Source organism: Nematostella vectensis, chromosome 7, assembly GCF_932526225.1.
Source record: "Nematostella vectensis chromosome 7, jaNemVect1.1, whole genome shotgun sequence".
In the NCBI taxonomy this organism is placed as follows: domain Eukaryota; kingdom Metazoa; phylum Cnidaria; class Anthozoa; order Actiniaria; family Edwardsiidae; genus Nematostella; species Nematostella vectensis.
In genome coordinates this window covers 17,176,994-17,198,845 of record NC_064040.1, presented here as the reverse complement: position 1 = coordinate 17,198,845, position 21,852 = coordinate 17,176,994, and the positions used below count along the sequence as shown (strand labels likewise).

At 42.4% G+C, this 21,852-nt stretch overlaps 4 protein-coding genes and 1 long non-coding RNA gene across 5 annotated transcripts; 3 read left to right on the top strand and 2 right to left on the bottom strand.

Annotated features, from left to right (window-relative positions):
• Window positions 1–3,247: 3,247 nt before the first annotated feature.
• Window positions 3,248–5,978, top strand: LOC125568412. Its single transcript, XM_048730682.1, has 3 exons — window positions 3,248–3,358; window positions 3,458–3,874; window positions 3,987–5,978. The coding sequence occupies exons 1-3, from the start codon at window positions 3,248–3,250 to the stop codon at window positions 5,976–5,978; spliced, it is 2,520 nt and encodes an 839-aa protein (XP_048586639.1).
• A 127-nt stretch (window positions 5,979–6,105) lies between these two features.
• LOC125568411 lies at window positions 6,106–6,879 on the top strand. Its single transcript, XM_048730681.1, has one exon. It carries the CDS (start codon window positions 6,106–6,108, stop codon window positions 6,877–6,879), a length of 774 nt encoding a protein of 257 aa, XP_048586638.1.
• Window positions 6,880–7,069: 190 nt separating this feature from the next.
• On the top strand, window positions 7,070–8,052 carry LOC125568363. The gene has a single exon (XM_048730507.1). The coding sequence runs from the start codon at window positions 7,181–7,183 to the stop codon at window positions 7,616–7,618; it is 438 nt and encodes a 145-aa protein (XP_048586464.1). The 5' UTR covers window positions 7,070–7,180; the 3' UTR covers window positions 7,619–8,052.
• Window positions 8,053–8,254: 202 nt separating this feature from the next.
• Window positions 8,255–10,141, bottom strand: LOC125568410. Its single transcript, XM_048730680.1, has 2 exons — window positions 9,478–10,141; window positions 8,255–9,155 (listed from the first exon to the last, which is right to left on the bottom strand). Exons 1-2 carry the CDS (start codon window positions 10,139–10,141, stop codon window positions 8,743–8,745), a joined length of 1,077 nt encoding a protein of 358 aa, XP_048586637.1. The 3' UTR covers window positions 8,255–8,742.
• Window positions 10,142–13,657: 3,516 nt separating this feature from the next.
• LOC125568364 lies at window positions 13,658–15,387 on the bottom strand. The gene is made up of 2 exons (XR_007312292.1): window positions 15,257–15,387; window positions 13,658–14,526 (listed from the first exon to the last, which is right to left on the bottom strand). It is a non-coding gene; the product is annotated as an uncharacterized LOC125568364 (long non-coding RNA).
• Window positions 15,388–21,852: the final 6,465 nt, after the last annotated feature.

Sequence of the window (21,852 nt, the reverse complement as noted above, 5' to 3'; positions counted from 1 at the left end):
GTGTCTGATGATAGCGAACTACTGAAACCTGCATTTTCCAGTAGACCTGTAAAACGCATGAAGTGTACTCAGCTATCTAGCTAGTTGGTTTCAAGCTCAAGCTTTGGATGGCTTCACATATTGTGAATGCATATAACTGTTAATAACCACAAGGGATTGTTACATTTCATTGTTTCATTTCATTTAGATTAATTGAAATCTCTAAAGTCGGCCATTTTCTGTCCATTTCTTGGTGAGATGTTTCATTTTTAATACGTTTTCAAGCATGCGCAAAGAGTTTGTCACCATGTGGCTTCTATTGCAAGTTGCCTATTACCCTGTCAGAACAATAACAAACAAAATATTTTATTATAGGAAATTAACCCATTCACACCTTGTAACTGACATGCATCAATGTCCGATGCTTCAATGTTTTCGTTATCACTTAACTATATCAACGCACGCTTAAGATTATGATTAGCTCTCAACATTTTGACATTTAAAGGAAACCGCTGTTTAGCTCGTTAGTTTATTTTACGATCCTATCTTAGCCGCATCTAGCTTTTCCGGTTGTAATCACTTTGGAATGTTTTGTATCCTCTATTGGGACACGTTCGGTGCCCACATTATTCACTCAGTCAAAGCCAGCAATCAGGAAGCAACAGCGCTTGAAGAGTTTGAGAACTCTATTATTTTACAGTCCAGAACAGACTTTTTTACCGCATCGTGCCTGTGATCCTGTAATTCTGCCAGCCAAGTAATAAAGCCATTACAAAAACCAGTTTGGGCTCAGTTTTACACACTACCCTAAGTGGTTAATGCTAGCGAACTTGGTCCTCAACACACCAGCGTGTCTGACTAAACCGGGAACGCAACAGTAAAAAAGTCTGGTAAACTACAACACAGAGGTAAGCCGTATTGTTCTAACCGAGCCTCCAAAATGAGTCACAGTGAAGCACCAGAACACTCAGAGGAGATCGAAGCGGACGGCACACGCCGCACGAAAAAGACGCACAGCGGACTGTGCTATTCTGTCGAACTCAAAAGAAACGAAATTGGCAAATCTATGAAAAGGCTCCTTAAATTAGTAGAGAAGGCTGATAACGCCAAAGAGGAAGACTGGGGCAAAATGGATATTGGGGGGTTTCTAGGCGAGCTAACAACGGCCCACGACGAATTCACAGGGTTGTTTGGGCAGTTGGGAGGGCTGTACAAACAAGATAAATTTGGGGAATTTGGAGAAGAGTCCAAAATGGTTCCAGAACGGGCTTTACTTGAACGAGTTGGTCCACTACTCAATGCAATAAAACGTAGACAATCCGACAAACTGTCGGAAACAAGATCACGTCATTCTTGTACTTCGCGCCATTCTTCAGTAAAAAGTACAGCGAGCAGCACTAGAGTTAAAGCCTTAGCCGAGGCAAAAGAAGCGCGCGAGGAAGCACACTACGAGCGTCTGATAGCAAAAAAGTATTTAGAGCGCAATGAGGGCGAAGAAGAAGAAGAGATAAATCGCGCAAAAGAGCGAGCGCGGCATGAAACTGAAATAGCGATCTTAGAAGCGGACAAAAAGGCGATAGCTAGCGCGAAGCTCAAGGCTATAGAACAAGCGCTTTATGAAGAGGAATACGGGGTTAAATTCAATTTACCCGAATGTCCTAAAAGCGAAGGGAGAACGCAGGATTGGGTAAGCAAAATTACACCAGTAGACCAAGGGTCCCTACAGCGCGCAACCGAGCCGGGAAACGTGCCTAAAGAAACCGTATCACAACACCGCACCCAAACCGCAAGTCACGCCGCGGTTAAACAGAAATTTGGTGACAACCCCGAAAGATCCGCTGATAATCCCTTTGTGAAATCAGAGACCGCCACAATGACACCAGCCATTAACGCCCACTTAGCTACTTCCGGAAACGATCTATTGAACTATAGCGCAAACTTAAACCAACAAATACTAGCCGGGTTAGCCAACATGCCAACCCGACAAATTTTCAGGCGACGCAACCCTGTTCCACCCGTGGAAATCCGCGTTTCTGGCAATGTTAGTAGATGCCAGCGTCTCAGCCACGCAGCAAATAAATTACATGCGCAGTTTCACAAGCGGGGAGCCGCAACGACTAGTAGATAGCTATCGCAAACGCCAACACCGTGACCCGAGCACGCTATTGAAAGAACTCTGGGCAGAAATTGAGCAACGCTTTGGGAGCCCCGCAGTGATAAGTAAAGAGCTGTTGCAGCGACTGCGCGAGACGGCTAAATTTGGTGAGCGCGACGTAAATGAGTTACAGCACTTTGCTGACCTCTGCTCTGACGTAGAAAGCCAGATTGATTACCTCCCGGGGCTTGCGTGTCTTAACTTTCCAACAGCACTTCAACACTTCATAGAAAAACTTCCTCAGTTTATACGCTCTAAGTGGGAAAAAGTAGTAGCACAATTCGGCGACGCCAACTATGGGGCTTATCCGCAATTTTCTATTTTCGCAAAAATCGTAAAGGAGCAAGACAGGATTAAAAACAATCCTAACCTTGTGTCACTCGACACAACGACCCCACCAACTCAGTCACGCAGAAAGGTGCTTAAAACGGAACTTGAAAAACCGCCAGGGAAAGACGAAACTATAAATAAAGACAAACACTGACCCTTTCATGATAGAGAAGGTCACGCACTCACTGATTGTCACGCCTTCGCGAAGAAATCACTCAATGAGCGCACCAAATGGATTCGCGACGCATGCCTGTTTTCGATGCTTTGATCCTGCGCACGTAGCGCGCGACTGCGCGACCAAAATAAAATGTAGCGTGTGCGCAGACGAGCGACATAACGGACTGCTACATAGAGAAAAGCCACCGGCTCGATCCCAAACCCCGGAGAAAAAAGAAAAGGAGCAGTCCCAAAGAGAAGTCTCGACGAAGTGTACACTGTTGTGTGACAGGAAAAACAGTCCGACATCCTGTAGCAAAGTACTCCCGGTCGACGTCTTCTTAGGCAACTCCCCAGAACAAGCGCACCGCGTCTACGCCATCATCGATGAGCAAAGCAACTCGACCCTGATTACCAGTGAACTAGCAGATGAACTCGGCGCAGATGGTCCCTCTGAAATGTACTTTCTTTCTACCTGCTCGGGAGACAAGGAAGAAAAGCAAGGACGCCGAGCCCTCGGGCTGATGGTGCGATCGCTCAACGGAACCGAACACAAACTCCCCACTGCAGTCGAGTGCGACTCAATTCCCGAAGACAAGCGACAAGCGTGAAATACCAACACCTGAGATGGCGAGGAGCTTCCCACACCTACGCGAAATCGCCGCTCACATACCTCCCCCTGAACGAGAGGCCGGAGTACACCTGTTGATAGGACGAGACGCCCCGGAGCAAATGAAAGTGAGAGAGTTTCGCAACGGCCCCAGAGGAGCCCCTTGGGCTCAACGCCTTGACCTCTGCTGGACGATAACCGGGCAGATGTGACTCGATTTCGGCAAGGGCCCCGCGCATGTCCTCGCCCGACGCACCACTCTCTCACCGGAAGTACCCATAGCGGAACCTGAAAGAGAAACTGCAACCGACTACGAGCTAGTCCCCTGCCCTAACCAGCTTAAACTGACAGACGGGTTGCTTGGGCGCAACGCTCTCCCGAAAGAGGAGGAAGTCTTCGCAACCACTAAAGACGACGACGTGACCAGCCTGTCTATAGACGACCAAAGATTCCTGGAGATAATGGAAAAGGGGATACACAAGAATAGCAGTGGAAACTGGGAGATGCCCCTTCCCTTCCGAGATAGTAACCCAGAGATGCCAAACAACCCCGCGCAGGCGATGAGCAGACTCCAGAACCTCACGAGATCCTTCGCAAGGAAGCCACAGCAAAAAACAGATTATGTTGAGTTCATGGGAAAGGTGGTGGGCAAAGGCCACGCCTCACCCGTCCCCCCTGATCAGATACAAGCGCCCCCCCCCCCCCCCCGGACGCCTGTTTTACTTATCACACTTCCCGACGTATCACAATACAAAGAAAACCATCCGTGTAGTCTTCGACTCAAGCTGCGAGTTTGACGGCGTGTCCCTCAACAAAGTACTCCTGCCGGGACCCGACCTAATGAATAACCTTATTGGAGTTCTCATGCGATTTAGAAAAGAAGAAGTGGCAGTCATGTGCGGCGTGGAGCAAATGTTCCACTCGTTCCACTTAAATCCCGAACACAGGAACTTTCTCAGGTTCCTTTGGTTCGAAAACAACGACCCCGAAGCGAGGATTATAGAGTACCGAATGAACGTTTACCTTTTTGGCAATGGGCCAAGCCCCGCCGTTGCCACCTTCGGTCTTCGAGCCACAGTTAACGACGGCGAGGAGAAGTGCAGTGAAGCAGTCAGACAGTTCGTCAATAGGAACTTCTACGTGGACGACGGGCTCGTCTCGGTAAGCACACCTAAAGAAGCCGTACAACTGGTGACAAACACACAAGCTGCACTCGCCACCAGAAACCTGAGACTACACAAGGTGGTCTCAAATTCAGTAGAAGTCGTCCAATCCTTCCCCGCCGAAGACCGGGCGAAGAATCTCAAGGACCTAGACCTGAGCCATGACGATCTTCCAGCCCAAAGATCCCTAGGGGTATACTGGGAATTACAGAGCGATTCCTTCGCCTATCGGGTCTCGCCTCCAGACAAGCCTTTCACTAGAAGAGGAGTCCTGTCTGTGGTAAACTCAGTTTACGACCCCCTAGGTCACGCTGCTCCAGTTATGCTACAAGGGAAGAAGATCCTCCAGCGCCTCATAGCAATGGGTAAGAAACCCGAAGACAACAGCGACCCCCCTGGCTGGGATGACCCCCTCCCCCCGGTTATGAAAGACAAGTGGACTCAGTGGAGAGAATCACTAACCAGCCTCCAGGGCGTGAACGTTCCCCGCTGTTACCACCCTAAGGGATTTGGAGAAGTTGTTAAAAGCGAACTTCATGTGTTCTCCGATGCCAGCCAAGACGCCATCGGCATTGCCGTCTATCTACGCCTCATTAACGTGCGAAATCAAGTAAGCGTGTCCTTAGTCTATGGACAAGCGAAAGTCGCGCCCCTGCAGCCGACTAGCATACCGCGCCTCGAGCTTTGCGGCGCAGTCCTAGCTGTGCAAGCAGCGCACAGAGTCCTACGAGAAATAGATATAGCAGTAGAGCGCGTGTACTACTACACAGATTCTAAGGTTGTGCTCGGGTACATCTCAAACGACAGTCGACGGTTCTATACCTATGTGGCGAACCGAGTACAAATCATCCGCAGCATGACTTCGCCAGACCAATGGTACTACCTCGAAAGCGCCCTGAACCCCGCCGACCAAGCAACGCGCGGACTGAAAGCGAGCGCGCTTATGACCTCAACCTGGATCAAGGGACCTGACTTCCTTAACCAAGGAGAATATGTAACTACTAAAGAGGATAACGAGACCCTAGCACCAAATGACCCGGAAGTAAGGAAAGAAGTGAAAGCTACCAAAACGGCGAAAACGCATAAAACCGGCCTTGGAGCAGATAGATTTAAGCGCTTTTCCAGTTTCGAGTCTCTGCAGCACGCGCTAGCTATCGTTATCGCCTTTGTCCGGAGATTCAAATCTCGCCGAAACGCAACTAAGAAAGAAATCAACCAGGATGATGACAGTCACAGGCAATTGCCTATTCCAATCGAAATTCTAAACCAAGCCACCGCAATAGTAGTGCGCGAAGCGCAAAGAGAAGCCTTTGGCACACAATGGCAACTACTCAAAGACGCCGGTCTACCTGAAGACGCCACAGACCGCGCATCGCAAACCAAGAGAAAAGCAACCCTAAAAAGCTCAAACATGTACCAGCTAGACCCCTTCGTAGACGATCAAGGGCTGATTCGCGTCCGAGGCAGGCTAAGACGAGCTGATCTCGGCTACATCGAGAGACACCCAGTCCTCCTCCCAAATGACCATCATCTATCGAAGCTTATTGTCAGACACTTCCACCAAAGGGTCAAGAAACCAAGGTAGACAGATCACTGGAGGAGCCATAAGACAAGCAGGATACTGGCTCATCGGGAGCCATAGAGCAGTCAGCAAAGAAATCAGCCAATGTGTAGTGTGCAAGAAGTTAAGAGGCAAACCGGTCGAGCAACACATGGCCGACCTCCCGCCCGACCGCACTGAAGTCGCCCCTTCGTTCACGAACGTCGGATTTGATGTGTTCGGGCCGTGGACAATTCATACAAGGAAGACTAGAGGAGGAGTCCTCAACTCCAAGCGCTGGGGCCTAGTGTTCACTTGCCTCAGCAGCCGAGCAATCCACATAGAGCTGCTGGAGTCAATGGATGCTAGCGCCTTCATCTCCGCTCTCAGAAGATTCTTTTCCCTACGAGGAGCAGCGTCACTCCTGCGATGCGATCGAGGCACAAATTTCGTAGGAGCAAATACGGAGCTCGAGGAGTCCCTCAAAGCTATCGAAACAGATCAGTCGGTAACAAGGTACGTAACAGAGCAAGGATGTACGTGGCTCTTCAACCCTCCCCATGCCTCACACTTCGGCGGCGTGTGGGAGAGGCAAATCAACACCATCCGCCGAGTCCTAGACGGCATGTTCGCAGAGCTCGGAAAAGCGCAGCTAACGCACGAGCTGCTCTCCACGCTTATTGCTGAAGTCGTCGCTACCGTTAACGCGCGACCTATTACAGCAATACTATCTGATGTCGATAACCCACAACCACTCTCACCTGCAACCCTACTCACTATGAAGACACGCCCAGCCGGCTCCCCTCCAGGTCAGTTCCTAATAGTGGACCTGTACGCACGTCGCCGCTGGAGACAAACTAGGGAACTTAAGCACCGGGCGTTTTGGCGAAGGCGACGGCAGCCGGAAGTGAGTTCAACTTCATGTCCACGTTGCCGGGTGATATGACTTGCCGTCGTTGCTTCGCGCCGACGTGAGTATAGCTATTTAGACGTTGTGTCGAAAACGTGAGTATAGTTTTGCTTTATTTTGCCTTTCAAATTTGTAATTTCTTAGCAAAATACTCCTGTGTCACTGTTTACTATGTAAGCTTCCATTTTAGAATCTCTGCACTTTTTGATCGGATTCTCACATTTTTTCGGCTCTAGGCCGCAAATGGAAGCGTCATCAAAGAAACAGCAGTGAGTGTGTTTTTTCGGTTAGTTTTGAGGGCTTTGCTTTTGGGGATTTTCATTCATATATCAGAGCCATGGAGTGGACCGACGACCACGACAATTTGCTACTCCGAGAAATGGCTGTTAGTGAGCTTTTCAGCTACAAAAAAGGAAGTCCTGATCGTGGAAAGGTTTGGGTAAACATCCAAGAAACGCTAAACTCGATAGAAAATCCAAAGTTTCTGCTGAAAGACAAGAGAGCCGTCCGTGATCGATGGACCCTTCTTCAAACCAAATTCAAGAAGCGTATAAGGGCAGAAGAAATGGCGAGTGGTATTGATTGTGAGCTTTCAGAAAAGGACCGTCTTATCGAGGAACTATGCGAGAAAGAAGAAAGCCAGACAGCTAACAACAAGAAGAAGACAGAGGACAAGGCAGCCGCCGAGGATGTACTCAAAAAGGCGATGCAGAGAATGGGCGGTGGAAAAAGGAAAGCTAAAGCAGACGGCGAAAGTGACGAAGCTTCTACTTAGGGGGGTAAAAAGAGTAGGCGGAGTGGAGGAGAGGTTGTTGAGTTTCTACGTGAAAAGGCCAAAGCTGAACAAGAGTCCCGAACGGAGCAAGCCAGGCAGCAAAGTCTTCAAATGGAGCTACTCAGAAAGCAATCAGAAGGCCAAATGCAATTAACCCAAGCACTTGTGCTAATGTTGCAAAAAATGAGTGAAAAGTAAGCACAACTTCAGACCTTTTACCATCGTTTTACAGTCCTTTAATACTGCATGACTGTTAACATTTCTCTTACTTTTATCGTTTATATTGTTACTGTGTACTAAAAAAGGAATCCATGTTGGGTTATTTGAAATGCATGGACTCAATGCGTGACTGAGTCCAGGTCCATGCCAGTTTGTTACTATGTCAAAGAGCCAATTTCAGATTGACAATAAGATATAAATGCTGTTGTTTTATATTTGTATGACTATTGTTTGATTCGTAACACCTAGGCTATTCACTGAAATACTGATTCAATAAGGAAAACAAATTATTAGGATGATCAAATTATTTATAGGATTATCAGTTTATCGGATTGAATCAGTATGAATGTATGTATTATGGTGAAAATAAACAAAAGCATTTTTTGATACAAACTTTTTATAATTATCCCTCAAAACTCCATGATTCTTTTTTATTTAATATTTCTTTAAATGGAAAAGGCTATTACATTTTGAGAGATATTTTTGGTTTGAAAGGATCTGCGCTGCACGAGAGGGTATTACCTCATACATTGTTTTGTTAATCCAAGTTGCATAGAATAGCATAGCCAGCTTTAGAACAATTTAGCTTCAAAGGCTTTTTAAACACTCCTAGTGCACCCCTGGCCTGCACCTATCTATTTTCAAACACGACTACATTTAGCTAGCCCAAACTACTGTCCAAAGATGGCCAATATTCTAATCATAGCATATGGGTGTAGCCAGATGGGTTCTAGGCTGTTGGTGATTTCAGTTAAAGTATCGATATTAATTTTTTTGCTGCTGAAGAACAAAAAGATCTGGCTATCAATAATTGGACAGTTATTGTCCAGCAAAGTTCACCTTGATGTAATAGGTATTTTTGTTTGCTGCCAAAAAACTTAGCTGTAATCTCCCACTGGGGTGTTTTAATTTAAGTAGTAGTATATTGAGGGAGGGTCAAGACCAAAGAACTCTGAAGTAGTGTTTCCATACAAGCAGGTTATTACATTCTTAAGAAATGCACAAACAAGGTACATTTTTCCAACACAACTAAGGTTAAGTTTGAGGTTCTTTTTGAAGTCCAAGAATTTGAAGTCGTTGATGATTTCTCCAAACAACCATTCTACTGACGACAGTACTGAGCTCATTCTTGAGTTGTACTCTTCCATCATGGGAGTCAAAACTCCATTACGGAAAGGGGCTTGAAGGTGTACCCTCAATGGGTACGCAGGGTCCCCATACATACACATCGCCTGACCAGTAGGGGAGAATGCATTGTTTTCTAATTCATGCAAAATATTGGATTCCATCAGCATAAATGCATCATGTCTTTTGCCCTCTGAAAGAAAAGTTTTAAAAGTAGATATGAAAAATGCACATGACAGGAGTCAATTTTTAATTATTGTAAGTTTAGATGGCTAGAAAAGTCTCTACCCCTCTCCCCAGGTCGCTCTCCCTGTTCAATGGAACACTTCAATTCGTTTCGTGAGCACTTCACCTATTCTGTTTGAGGTGTATCAAATGTACTCATCAGATTAGCCAAGAAAATCCTTGGGGATAATGATGTTTTTAGATGTCTTGCTCTTTTGTTTCTGGTGGGTGAGGTCTATAAATAAAAACACAACAAGTAGTCTCAAGATAAAACAGCTGAGTTTACTTACCGACTGGGCCATACATGTGTCCGATAAGGCCGTTAGGCAGCGCCACTGACTGAAACTTTAAAGAGTGCACTCTTTTATGACCATTGTATACAATTCTTTGGTTTTTGCCTGGACGCGATATTGGTCGCACCGTTCCGTCTACAAAGCCAAAACAGTTGCTTAATGGGGCTCCCTTGGCAAAAATTGCATCAGCATATTCTTGTAACATCAGTGGATTGAGTATATCATAATTCCATTGCGAAATTCGATGGCAATGATTGTCAAATATATAGTCCATCAAGGTGTTTGTTATCATGCACAGCTCTGGCACAGGTCTACCAAACCGGCCGATCAGATCAGAATATCGACAAGGATAGCAAAAACGCCTTAGGAGCATACACAGAGCTTCATCTGCATCGCAGATTGTTCTTTGTGAACACTGAATAGTGGCTGGTAGTTGTAGAGCGTCAACTACTATCGGTATGTCTTGTTTTCGCATTCTAAACTCGGCAATGCACTCGTCTTCGTTCATGGTTTCCAGGTCAAATCTCTCGTAGAAATCGTAGGGAAAATACGGGTTTTTTGAGCGGTAGTCTTCCCATAAAACCAAGAATTCTTCATCACTGCGTGCTCCATTGTCGTATGCCACTAGCAAAAGATCTCGTATTCCTGGGAAGGAAGACATTTTGTCGATTTTTTATACGTCTAGCGTAAAAATCTTCCGTTCCCGTCGCGAGCTGTGTTTTCCTTCGGCTTAATGTTTTGATTTTGGCGGGAGCAACGGGGGAGCTCGCCCACAGGCCCTCTCGGCCCTGGCGTCGCCGTTGTCGATAAAACGCCCGGTGCTTAAGTTCCCTACTCAGTACTTGGCCGAGCAATTTTGGGTAAGGTGGAGACGTGAGTACCTACAACATCTACAGCCTAGGCGCAAGTGGAACGAGCAACAGAGAAACCTCCAAGAGGGAGACATCGTGCTTCTCAAGGACGACTCTGCAGTACGCAACAACTGGCCCATAGGACGCATATCGGAGGCGATCAAGAGTGCCGACGATAAAGTTAGAAAAGTTAAAGTAGATATAGTTAGAGACGGAGAAAAGAAGACCTACCTAATCCCAATCAAAGAATTAGTCCTGTTATTACCGAACGAGGGTAAAGTTTAAAATAATGTATAAGTAGCAAGGATAAGAATCCTTGAGCGAGGAGTGTAACTGACATGCATCAATGTCCGATGCTTCAATGTTTTCGTTATCACTTAACTATATCAACGCACGCTTAAGATTATGATTAGCTCTCCAACATTTTGACATTTAAAGGAAAACCGCTGTTTAGCTCGTTAGTTTATTTTACGATCCTATCTTAGCCGCATCTAGCTTTTCCGGTTGTAATCACTTTGGAATGCTTTGTATCCTCTATTGGGACACGTTCGGTGCCCACATTATTCACTCAGTCAAAGCCAGCAATCAGGAAGCAACAGCGCTTGAAGAGTTTGAGAACTCTATTATTTTACAGTCCAGAACAGACTTTTTTACCGCATCGTGCCTGTGATCCTGTAATTATGCCAGCCAAGTAATAAAGCCAATACAAAAACCAGTTTGGGCTCAGTTTTACACACTACTCGAAGTGGTTAATGCTAGCGAACTTGGTCCTCAACACACCAGCGTGTCTGACTAAACCGGGAACGCACACCCCTGGCAGTTTTTGCAAAATTTCAGCTTATTTTAGAGCAAACAGACACACCCTAGCTAATTTGTCCATGAAAAAGCTAGGGATTTGGGTTTCCTGTGTGTTTTGAAGGCAGTGAATGGGTTTTTATTGTACAGCCAACATCACAGAGGTCAGGTCTAGCTGAAATGGCAATACTATTGCAATGTAATAAGCTTGGATTACTAAACCAAATGATGTGATTATTTTATTTTATTACGTTATTTGGATGGCCACTGTGCAGTGGTTGATGTCATGACGTAGGCAAACTTCTTTGTGAGATTTCTTCTAGAAAATCTACATTTATTGGGTAGTCTTTCCATGTGCCGTATTGCACTATGTCTGGTACCAGTCTGAGACCGGGTCAATGAGTTGAACATTTGCCTCCATTATTCTGTGTTACTTTTTATTTTTTTTTTCCATTGGTGTATGTGACATACATTTTCCAATTGGAGTCTAAACAAAGTTTCAGATTTCAAAATATTGTTGCATCAGCCCCAAGTAAGTGTTAGGGATTTGGGGTGAAATACTGCAATAAATCAATGAATAATCAATGTAAACTCGATATTGTAAAAATGTCAACAGCTTGACGAAAACAAGACACAAACAAAGCCAAAACCTAGAGTTGACAGACCTCCTCCCCCTTTGTTTTTTCGTCTGACAAAATACAAGGTTTTTATGTGGACATAATTTCTAATTCAACAGTTGGCATCTGGTGATGTCTCTTGTACCAATAGACTCTTTGTATTGACGAGTTGACAATTATTCCCGTGTAGGACAAGCCTTAATTGAGTGCTGTAGTTTCATAACTTTTATTTTGCAGATCTCTACAAAAGATAAGGTAGTGCAGGGAATAGCAATGTATGAAGTGCTTTCAAAACGCAAAACTGCCCTCGATCAACTGGGAAATGGTTTGAAAACCCTTGGCGTGCTTGATGAAATCCGGAAGCACCCTGACATGTTTTAAAATGTTTTTACATACAAAAGTGTGGAGATGACAGGCAATACTGTGAAAGAATGCTTCCAGTTTCCACATGAGTTAAGTGATCAGGAAGAGCGCGTCAAGTCAATGCTAAGGAGGTGTATTGATCAGTCAACCACTGATCGCCTCAGGGAGCTTATGAAATATTGTCCTGGAAGCAAAAGCATTCCATCAGTGCCAAACTTCAAGGTGAAGATCAGGTTCCATAGTGATAATTATTTCTCTGCATCAACATGTACTTTTACCTTACAAGTACCAGGTGCAGGTGCCTTCACAGGATATGGTATTTTTGAGGCATCAATGATCTCAGCAATCTCTTCACAAGGAAAGTCCTTTACGACTGTGTAAGTGAAAGTTTCATGAGTATTGCTGTAAAGGTTATATTTTGCATAACACTTTGTTACCGCAATATTACTGATATCGCTGTACAATGTAAATCTTACAGGCACATTTTGCCATAACCATGGTGGATTCTCAGGTAAAAAGAAAGGTATGCTTGTCAGAACAAAATACACCATTACTATAATATTATATGTCCAGGTTTTTTCTGACCAAATATGGGAAGAACATCCCTAGTTCGTAAGTTTTATAATTTGGGATTTTGAGCCTAAAATTTACCAACTGTCAACAAACCAACATGTGGGAGAAACATTGATTGGAGGTTAATTGTGTTTGCAAATTCAGTTATTTTGCTTAAATCAAGGTAAATTGTAGTATTAGTTCAGATAATAGGAAATCAGGCATTTTAGAAAGTGATAATGGTTACTGATTTTGTTTGTGTTGATATTATGGTTTTTCAAAGCATACTAGTTTAGAAACTGAATGTATTACTGGTAATATTTTTACGAACATTTCTAGCTTTTCTACTTTACAAAGTAATATTTGAGAAAAGGTTAAGCTCAGCTTGCAGTTAATTATGGATCCAGGGTTTTTAAGGGGGGACTAATCCAGGGGATGACTAAATAAAACGATTTTCTAGATCCAAATAATATCTTCATTAATTTTACCCAATCATGTTGTTAGTATCTGAGCCAATTGTTTTAACAAGTTATGACTCAGTTTGTTTTTATACTAAGACATTGTGGTTTAACTGGCCTAAATAATGGTAAACTGTATCAGTAGATTGCAATTACTGTTTAGAATAAACGTTATTTGATTCAATTGTGCCTGTTTTTATAGCAATGGTTATTGTTGGTTTGAAATCAATCCCAAGGGAATCCAATATTACAATGTGTTATTTCAGAAAAAATCCATATGGAGGGAATTTGCCTAAGAATCCAAGTAAATTTACAAAGAATGTATGAGATAAAGTGTCAAAAATGACCCCCACTCCTCTGGAATTTCCAGTTCCCTCTGTGGGGGCGGGGGGGGGATGGATTTTTTTCTGGAATAACACAATGGCGGCCATGTTGGATGAAGAAACAAAAGATGCCAATGACAATTTTTTTTATATTTAATCCTTTTTATTATATTACTTGACATAATCCAATTTATATTTTTTATATTTAATCCTTTTTATTATATTTTTTTAAAGTACATACATACTTTAATAATTGTACGAAAAGTACTAAATGCCATCTAATTGTAAGCTGCTTTGTGACTCAATAGTCAATTTGAAACTATGGCACGACCTGCCCAAGGAATTACACGGTGGGAAAACACACGACACACGCCCGTCATGTCATTTCCGGCGGGAAAATTGCCAGCGTCCTTCCCTATTAAAACTATGGACAAAACATTAACAAACCACTTCCGCCAGCGAAATTTAAAAAATATTAAGCAGTATACAAAATTAGGCCTAAAAAGTCTCAATAGCTAGATTATTAAGTTTTCTAGCTCTCGTCTTTTGCACCACATATTTCCAGCTTGCACCAAAGGTGAAAATGATGTCTGAGCATCGACTTTCACACATGCAGTGCCTTTCGATCGCCATTCTTGTTGTTTCTGCATCTATATTGGTGAGTCTGGTGGATGCGAACGACATGGGAAAGCAATGCATGAAATCAAGCATGACGAGAAATAGCATATCATGTAGTGGGAGGCTGTATCGGTTGACAGAAGAGCTCAGTCGAGTCGCTATGCTGCCAGTAGGCTCATATGTTTGCTGGCGACATTGGGATGAAATATGAAGACATGATTTGTGTTGTTCTTGTCCTACGAACGAAGACCGTCCCTCTAGCCTCAATAAACAACCAATTCCATGGCTTTATTATCCTGTTTTTGATGCCATTGGTTCGACAACAACAGGGTATTCCCCTGATACTCGTTAGTGTTCCTGCTGCAAGTCGCTTGCAAACGCTCTCTTTATGATAAAAACAAGGAAGCCGGTCGAGGTAAATGTTATTGAAAATCTAGCGCATGATGCTTTTCTTCTGCTATGTTTTGCACTCAGTTTTTGCTGGTTTTAAAATTTTAATTTATAGAAACTATGCGAACTATTGAAACAAATTTAATACAGAATTGCAACAAGATATAAATTAAAGTAATCCAATAATTTGTGTTTAGAACAAAAGCACACAGAACAGCGCAGAACATCAACTACAAAAGGCAAGTTTGGATTTGTCAAATTATTCAATAATTCCTATAATAAAAATAATTTATAAAATAAAACATTTAACGTCTCTGAGCTTTTCACTTGTGCTGAGTACTTATCGCTATATTATTTTGTGACATTAAAAAAGCTGCTTTAGCCTAATCATTTTTTAGAGTTTCTTATAAATCTAATGTAGGCTTCTCAGATTCTTTCAGGTTCTTTTTAATCAGGATAATTGACATTATAACAATTATTATTTATTATCATTTACTGTGGCTAGTGAACACTACATCACAGCTTAAATTTTATCATTTTGCCTATTCCATTCATTTTTTTATAATAAATATTACTTACTATAAATGGGGATCAAATCTTTTTTAGGGACTGTTCAATAATTATCAGGAGGTGGGGGGGGGGGGGGTGTAAAAACTCACATAGGCAAATATTACGTAGTACCCACTCCAAGAACGGCGAGTTTACATCTGAACCCCCTCTCGTTCTAGCAATATTACCAGCCCCCTTAAAAGAAGAAAATAGGCCCGTAGCCAAGGGTTCGCTTAGGGTGGACCAAAAAGCATGTTGACGTCAAATAGTGGCTAGCCATCAGGCTATACTTGTTCCTATTTTACAATGGCCACAACAGTTGCAAAAAATAAGTTATTAAATTCAAGGCTAGTTAAGACCCCCCCCCCCCCCCCATTTGTGAGTCATTTTATTTTGGGTCACCCCTATCATTGTACTATTTTTATCTAGTGCCACCAATCTCTGGTTTTACAGCCCCACCCATTTCCCCATCAAGTGAAATTACTTTTTTCTCAGGAAAAGCTTATATAAAACTATAAAAGATTATTTCTTTTATTTAAATATCAGATACATGGCCACCTCTTTTATGGACATATCAATATTAGAGATCCTAGTTATAGTAAAAATCAACTGTGACTTTTCACCCCCTTGGTCATATGAGAAGCAAAGGCTGTGTCAGACTTTAAGAAAAAGAAGAAGATACAAGATACAAGAAGATCTAGACAAGAATAATGGAAACATTGATTCCCTGCCTGCGGATTTAGCTGTAGCTAAGTATATGCAATGTTTACAAGACTGGCAAAAAAGGTCAGGGAATGGTTCACTGAGAAAACGGAAAGGGAAAGGCGACATTTCACCGATTCACTGGAAAAAAATCAAATATATTCTGCTGGTATTTTGCAAATCTATGTGCGAAGCTGATCAACAGTCCAGGAATACCGCAAGGAACACTGTGCCATATTATGTCCCTTGCATGCTCCGGAATTCGCTTGCGCAACAGTGTGGCATTGGAACGTGAGTTGTACTATATCAACCAATGCCAAAGGACTATAACAACCAATGCCAATCGAGACTACTAAGGAAGACACCGACAATATGGACAGTTGGTCATGCAACCTCCTACTATACAAAAGACCTAAACGATGAGTTAGAGTTTGGCCTTGGTCTTAACAGCATGCAAGGGAGGGAAGCGAAGCACTCAAAACTTTAATGCTATAGCAAAGCATAAATTCATGGACACCATTTATTTAAGGCTGGATAAACCAAAGAAGCTACGCTATAGACGGGGATGCGTTGTTGGAGATGAAGCGCCAAGACCAGTTGAGAAGGAACAATTGGTTCTGGGGTAATTGGTTTTGCGGAACCCGTAAGACGATGCACAGCGTGAGTATGTAGCTTCTGTCAAAGTGAACACTCCTCTTGCTGCACAGATTGTGTCCCAGGGACATCAGTTACCAGATCCCTTTCTGATAACATCACCACAGCAAGAAAGCAAAGGAAAATGAAACCAAGATCACTGGAATAAAGGAGGTCACATCTCAAAAGACTAAGCGCGCACTAGAACTGGTTACCGAAAAAGGATCATCCATGTGGCTAACAGTACTGCCTCTTTAAGAGTTAGGTATTATCTTAACAAAAGGCAGTTTAAGGACGTTATAAACCTACGTTATGAATGGTCAATCGATTATATTCAATCTAGCTGTGCGTGGAAACTGTTTAATGTTGACCACGCAATGATATGTAAGTTATTTTGGTATTATGATGTACAAAGTTTGAACGCCTTAGTTTGGCATGATGATTTTTATTGTAATTTTCAAGTCTTTATGTTATTATGGAGTTATGAGGCTCTTTTGCTTTGAATTTAGTCTTTATAGCAATACAGTTTCCACGCTAGAGGGATATTTAAGGTTCCCTCCGGTCCATTCGAAGAGCACAGGAAGCTGTTTGGTTTCACAGCATCGCAGACTACAACTCCAAGCTCTGCCCCAAAGAGACGCAAGCCGAACAGTCACTTGATTGGAAAGCAGACAGCCAAGGTATTCATACCAGTAAGAAACACATGGATTCATAAGTTCTTTTTAGTTGCTAGTAAGTCCCACTGTCCCATCTTCAAAAGACATCTTCAACGCATTGGGCATGGTCGTGCTGGATTAGAGGACCGAGATATTCCAAAAAGATGGCGATTCGGAACACATCAAGAAAAAGCTATTGGGGGCGTATACTGTATTAGCAGGTGCTGGTGGCTTTGAAATAATGCGCACGATGAGTGGGTCATCAAAAATATTGGAAGTGATAGGCATCCCTGCTAGGCATACTTGAAGGCGTGCCTGCTACAAGCAAAGGCCGTCATTAGGCCGATGCAGAAGTCCATAAGTTTGGTCTCACTGAGCCAGAGCCAAGCTCTTGATGTGAGTAGCACAATAGATCCAGGGCACAATTTGATTTGCAAAGCATACTCCCTCTGTTAGTCTAAAAATATTTATATGCTTATATGAGAGCATAATTTGGTATGCTCCTTTTAGTGAGATAAATGTAATGCAAATAGGGATTTGCAGGAGATATAGTACCAATATTTGTAGTGAATACTGTGTTAGTGTTTTGGGATCCACTTATCCATCCAATTTAAATCGTATTCTCATGCTCCAAAAACAAGCAGTACGTATAATTGGCGGACATTCTATGATGAACATAGTGATTCGATATATAGGAATTTCAAGAAATTGAAATTAAATTATTTATTTTTATTTCAAAAAGGCAAATTAATATATCAATTTAAAAATGAGTTACTTCCCCGAACATTTAACAGGATATTTCAATTGCAATCTCAAATTCACAATTAAACGAGAAGCATTAGCTTTGGCGCAGCGTATTGTGGCTCAAAACCATCAACCTCCAGATTGCGGCAGATATGCGTTCCGCAAGATCCCATGTTGGAACTATGGAAAACGAGGTCCTCAAGGGGAGGGAAGAGACACTTAAGAACAGTCTATCTCCAAGATCTCTGAGAGCGGCAGAGCTAGCACCGGAGAAAGGGGCCTCAAGCTGGCTCACTGTAATACCTAAAAAAATTAGGATAATGATCTTCACAAGCGTAAATTCAGAGATGCGGTTAAGATGCGGGAGACTGGGAGATCTCCGACCTACCAAAGACGTATGTGCGCGGCTGTTTGATATAGACCAAGGAATGATATGAAAGAGGTTTTGTTATACAGCGACACAATGAGCTTTGCGATCTTGAAGCGGACTTACTCGGCACTGTCTACAGGGGGCAAACAGAGCTCCCAACGCCAGCTTTGATATACACGCCCGAGGTTTCTAGGAAAGACAGAGATCTGCATTCTTTGACGTTAGGGTATGACACCCAAATGCAGACTCTTACCTCGAACAGAATCGTGAACAGATCTATAAGCAACACGAGAGGGAAAAGAAATGACAATATGCTGACCGGGTCATGGGAATTGAACAATGAAAATTTACGCCATTAATCTTCAGCAGTACTGGTGGAATGGGAACTGAATGAAAGATGTTTTACAAACGCTTAGTTGAGTTGTTATCTACTAAGAAAGGAGAAAGTTATGCAAATACCATGCAATGGGTGAGAGCAAGAGTCTCCTATGCTCTAATACGATCGGCCTTTCTGTGCCTTAGAGGTTCAAGATCCATAAGAACCCTGCAAGAAAATCAAGCTGGGGCTACCTGCAGAAAAATCAACATTGTTAACAACTTGATATAGAATATTATAAGGGGTAATTCTACAAAATTATCCCTATAATTTTGTGTTTACTGTCGTACAGGACTCGGTCGTACGAAGCAGCTTGGATAAGCTATATCCAGCGGATAAGCACTATCCACTGATAAAAACTTACAAATTCTTCTTCTTTTTGTCTACTGGGATTTACGTTATTTGTAAGGCGGTCATAGCCAAATGAGCAGTCCTCAGTAATTGTCCCTCCAGCTTGTCTGTAAAGCTCAATGGCATCAGGAACAGTAAGAACAATGAGGCGCACCCTTTGGGTGTGTCGGGCCACAACATTTGGAATTATGCCATTTCTTTCAGGGGGTAAAAAAATATCATATTACCAAATGCAGGCTAAATTAGCATATTTCACAGATTGCAAGGAAGGACTAACAAGGATCATGATGAAATTGTACAACATTTTCTTACTTGACACGAGGGGGAGCTAAAATTGTTCTTAGCTCGATATTTTTTCACGACCACTTCTGCTACTCGATTCACCAGGAGACGACCGTGCTGGTTTTTTTTTTTTTTAATTTCTTCAAGTTTTCACTGCTATCAAATTGTTCGAATTGCAGCTTCCCTTTCTTCTCTATGTTCATTAGTAAATCAGTAACAGACTGAGCTCCCTGTGTTCGAATTTTGATTAATATGGAGGATTGACGGTTTGAGTTTAAATGCTACGCTATCATTAGATCCTCTACCCCTGGAAAGACTTCCACCTCAACACATGGTGAGGGACATTTTTGTCCAACCCCTCCAGTTTATGATATTTAGCCACAGGGAGCCCACCCAACTCAGCGCATTGTTTATTTAGCTTTGAACTCCATTTGTCAATATCAAATAGGTTACGAAGTCTTCAATAAAACTCCAAATACATGTGTCTTACACTTTATTGCGTCCATTCGTTTTTGGAACACTTATTTTATACCCCTTCGTCGAACAAAACCTTAATCTCCTTTTTTTTTAAGTAGCCGGCGCTCGGAAAATAGTAGCTGGTGGTTCCGCCGGCCACTGGGGCCTAATGAAATCCCTGTATATCGCTAGATTGATGATGGAGATTACTTCCGATTGCAATTGCTGCCATTATAGAGCACAGGCGAACGATCAATTGCGATTTGAAATTACACCTTACCTTAAAGTACGACCATGATGAAGATATTTTTAGTCCTAATTATATCTGGAAGAAGAGTAATAAGTCGCTGGAGAAGTCTGCCAGAGCACAGAGAATGCGGGAAAAGGAATGCAAAGAGGTGAGTGAAAACATCCTTAGTGTAAATTCCCTGGTTATCATCTATGCTAAGATAAAACGCACGATTCGATTTATTGTAAAGGGTTCCCCATGGAAAATTTATACTGGTACGTATATTCTCAGCAGCATTATTCTTGTAATCAGCGCAAGCCGAACTTCTGTCATCGCCATTCTGGTGTAACACAGGCATCGGTCTCTGATAACATTTCCATGTGATAAGATACACGCTGAATTTACAATTACACAAATTTATACGTCCCAGCATAAACGCTATTATGTCTTCGTACATAATCGTGTATATTTGGATCAGTTGCTATTCGCTAGTTAAGGAATTAAAGCAGACTCGTGAAGATCTTAGAGCCCTATTATTACGCTAAATGCCTGGTCTAGGTCAAGTAATCGTAGTTGACCTATAATTGTTTTGGAAATCACGCTAATCTACGAGATCCAGCCTTTCCCGCGTAAAGTAGATTTTTAGCAGTGGTATCCGCTGTATCTGAGTTCAGTCTTACCATATGCAGTTCTCGGGGAAAATTATATTTAGTACTGATGATATGACCAAATAAGTCTTATTGCAGAACAATACTATAACCAATCCCTGCTATAACTTACTTACGTTTTGAGACTGTACGGCATAGCTAGTAATTTCCGCAGGGAAGTCGCCAATTTGGAGCATTAATAGAATCAAATCAATGTAACTTTTTTCAAGAAAGCTAACGTAGTATAAATAACTAACATGCGCTTCACACTTTGAAATAAAAGTGCGTTCATGATTTGAGTGACGCCGTTCTATTCATACCTCAATTACCTATGTTTGTTAGTTAAAAAGGCTTGTTGTGAATTTGCTGTTGTTGCGCTTATAAAATGCTAGTATTTATAGGGTGTTATGACCAAAATCTACTGACATAGAACGTCACCTGAACCCACCTTGTACCACGAAATTTAGATTCATATTAATACTATTATCAATTTTCACATAACCGATGTTTTGTCCTTTTTTTGCTTCAAGATACTCAAAGCTTTATTAGGAGATAGCAGTGAAGGTACTTGTGCTGATGCAGTTGGAGAATACCACTCGAGCTCCCCACTGCCTCCCTCTAATCCACAACCATCAACCAGTCATGCCCCCCCCCCCCCCCGCAAAAAATCCCCGCCTAAGGATACTGATTTCCCGCAACCAGGATGCAGTTGGTGGTCTACAGAAATCGTAAGCTTAAACACAAATTAAACAAAACACTTGCAGCTATCTTCTAAATAACTCCGTTTATGATAGTGTCACTACTTATGAGTCTCCTGTAGCGACTACACTGTTTTCCACACCAGCAGCATTGGATAAGGTAAACTATATATTTGGAGTTAGGAGTATTAGCTGTTTATTCTAAAAGCCTGTAGCTTTCTTCGAAATAATCTGTGTATCTACAGAATGATAGTGTTACTACTGATGAGTCTCCTGTAGCGACTACACTGTTTTCCTCACCAGTAGCATCAGATAAGGTAAAGTATATATTTGGAGTTAGGGGTATTAGCTGTTTATTCTAAAAGCCTGTAGCTATCTTCTAAATAATCTGTGTATCTACAGAATGATAGTGTTACTACTGATGAGAAATTATTGTTGTAATTAGCTTGTGTAATTATTAAAGAAGAATTTTGTCAAAATAAGTTGTTTTGTTTCTTCGTGTTCACTAAATTGAACAAATTTGAATAAACTTGTTAAATAATAGTCTAGTTTTTATATTTTCCTAGTTGTTTACAGATTAATTTGTACACCATCAGATTCCTCGTCTTTTCCTGAATAGGATGCACTATTTGCTTTTATGTAAGATTGTCTCGCAATTTACTGCGCATATGTGTTTTGCTTTCTGCTCGAGTGAATTTGCAAAACTTGTGAA

What these genes read in the sequence shown, in the direction of transcription:
- LOC125568363 (XM_048730507.1), top strand. Translation starts at nt 7,181, where the DNA reads ATGGAGTGGACCGACGACCACGACAATTTGCTACTCCGAGAAATGGCT.
- LOC125568412 (XM_048730682.1), top strand. Translation starts at nt 3,248, where the DNA reads ATGGCGAGGAGCTTCCCACACCTACGCGAAATCGCCGCTCACATACCT. An exon ending in ACGCCCCGGAGCAAATGAAA is followed by an intron (nt 3,359 to 3,457) that starts GTGAGAGAGTTT and finishes GATTTCGGCAAG; the next exon opens with GGCCCCGCGCATGTCCTCGC. An exon ending in TTGAGTTCATGGGAAAGGTG is followed by an intron (nt 3,875 to 3,986) that starts GTGGGCAAAGGC and finishes CACAATACAAAG; the next exon opens with AAAACCATCCGTGTAGTCTT.
- LOC125568411 (XM_048730681.1), top strand. Translation starts at nt 6,106, where the DNA reads ATGGCCGACCTCCCGCCCGACCGCACTGAAGTCGCCCCTTCGTTCACG.
- LOC125568410 (XM_048730680.1), bottom strand. Translation starts at nt 10,141, where the DNA reads ATGTCTTCCTTCCCAGGAATACGAGATCTTTTGCTAGTGGCATACGAC. An exon ending in ACACATGTATGGCCCAGTCG is followed by an intron (nt 9,156 to 9,477) that starts GTAAGTAAACTC and finishes CTTTTCTTTCAG; the next exon opens with AGGGCAAAAGACATGATGCA.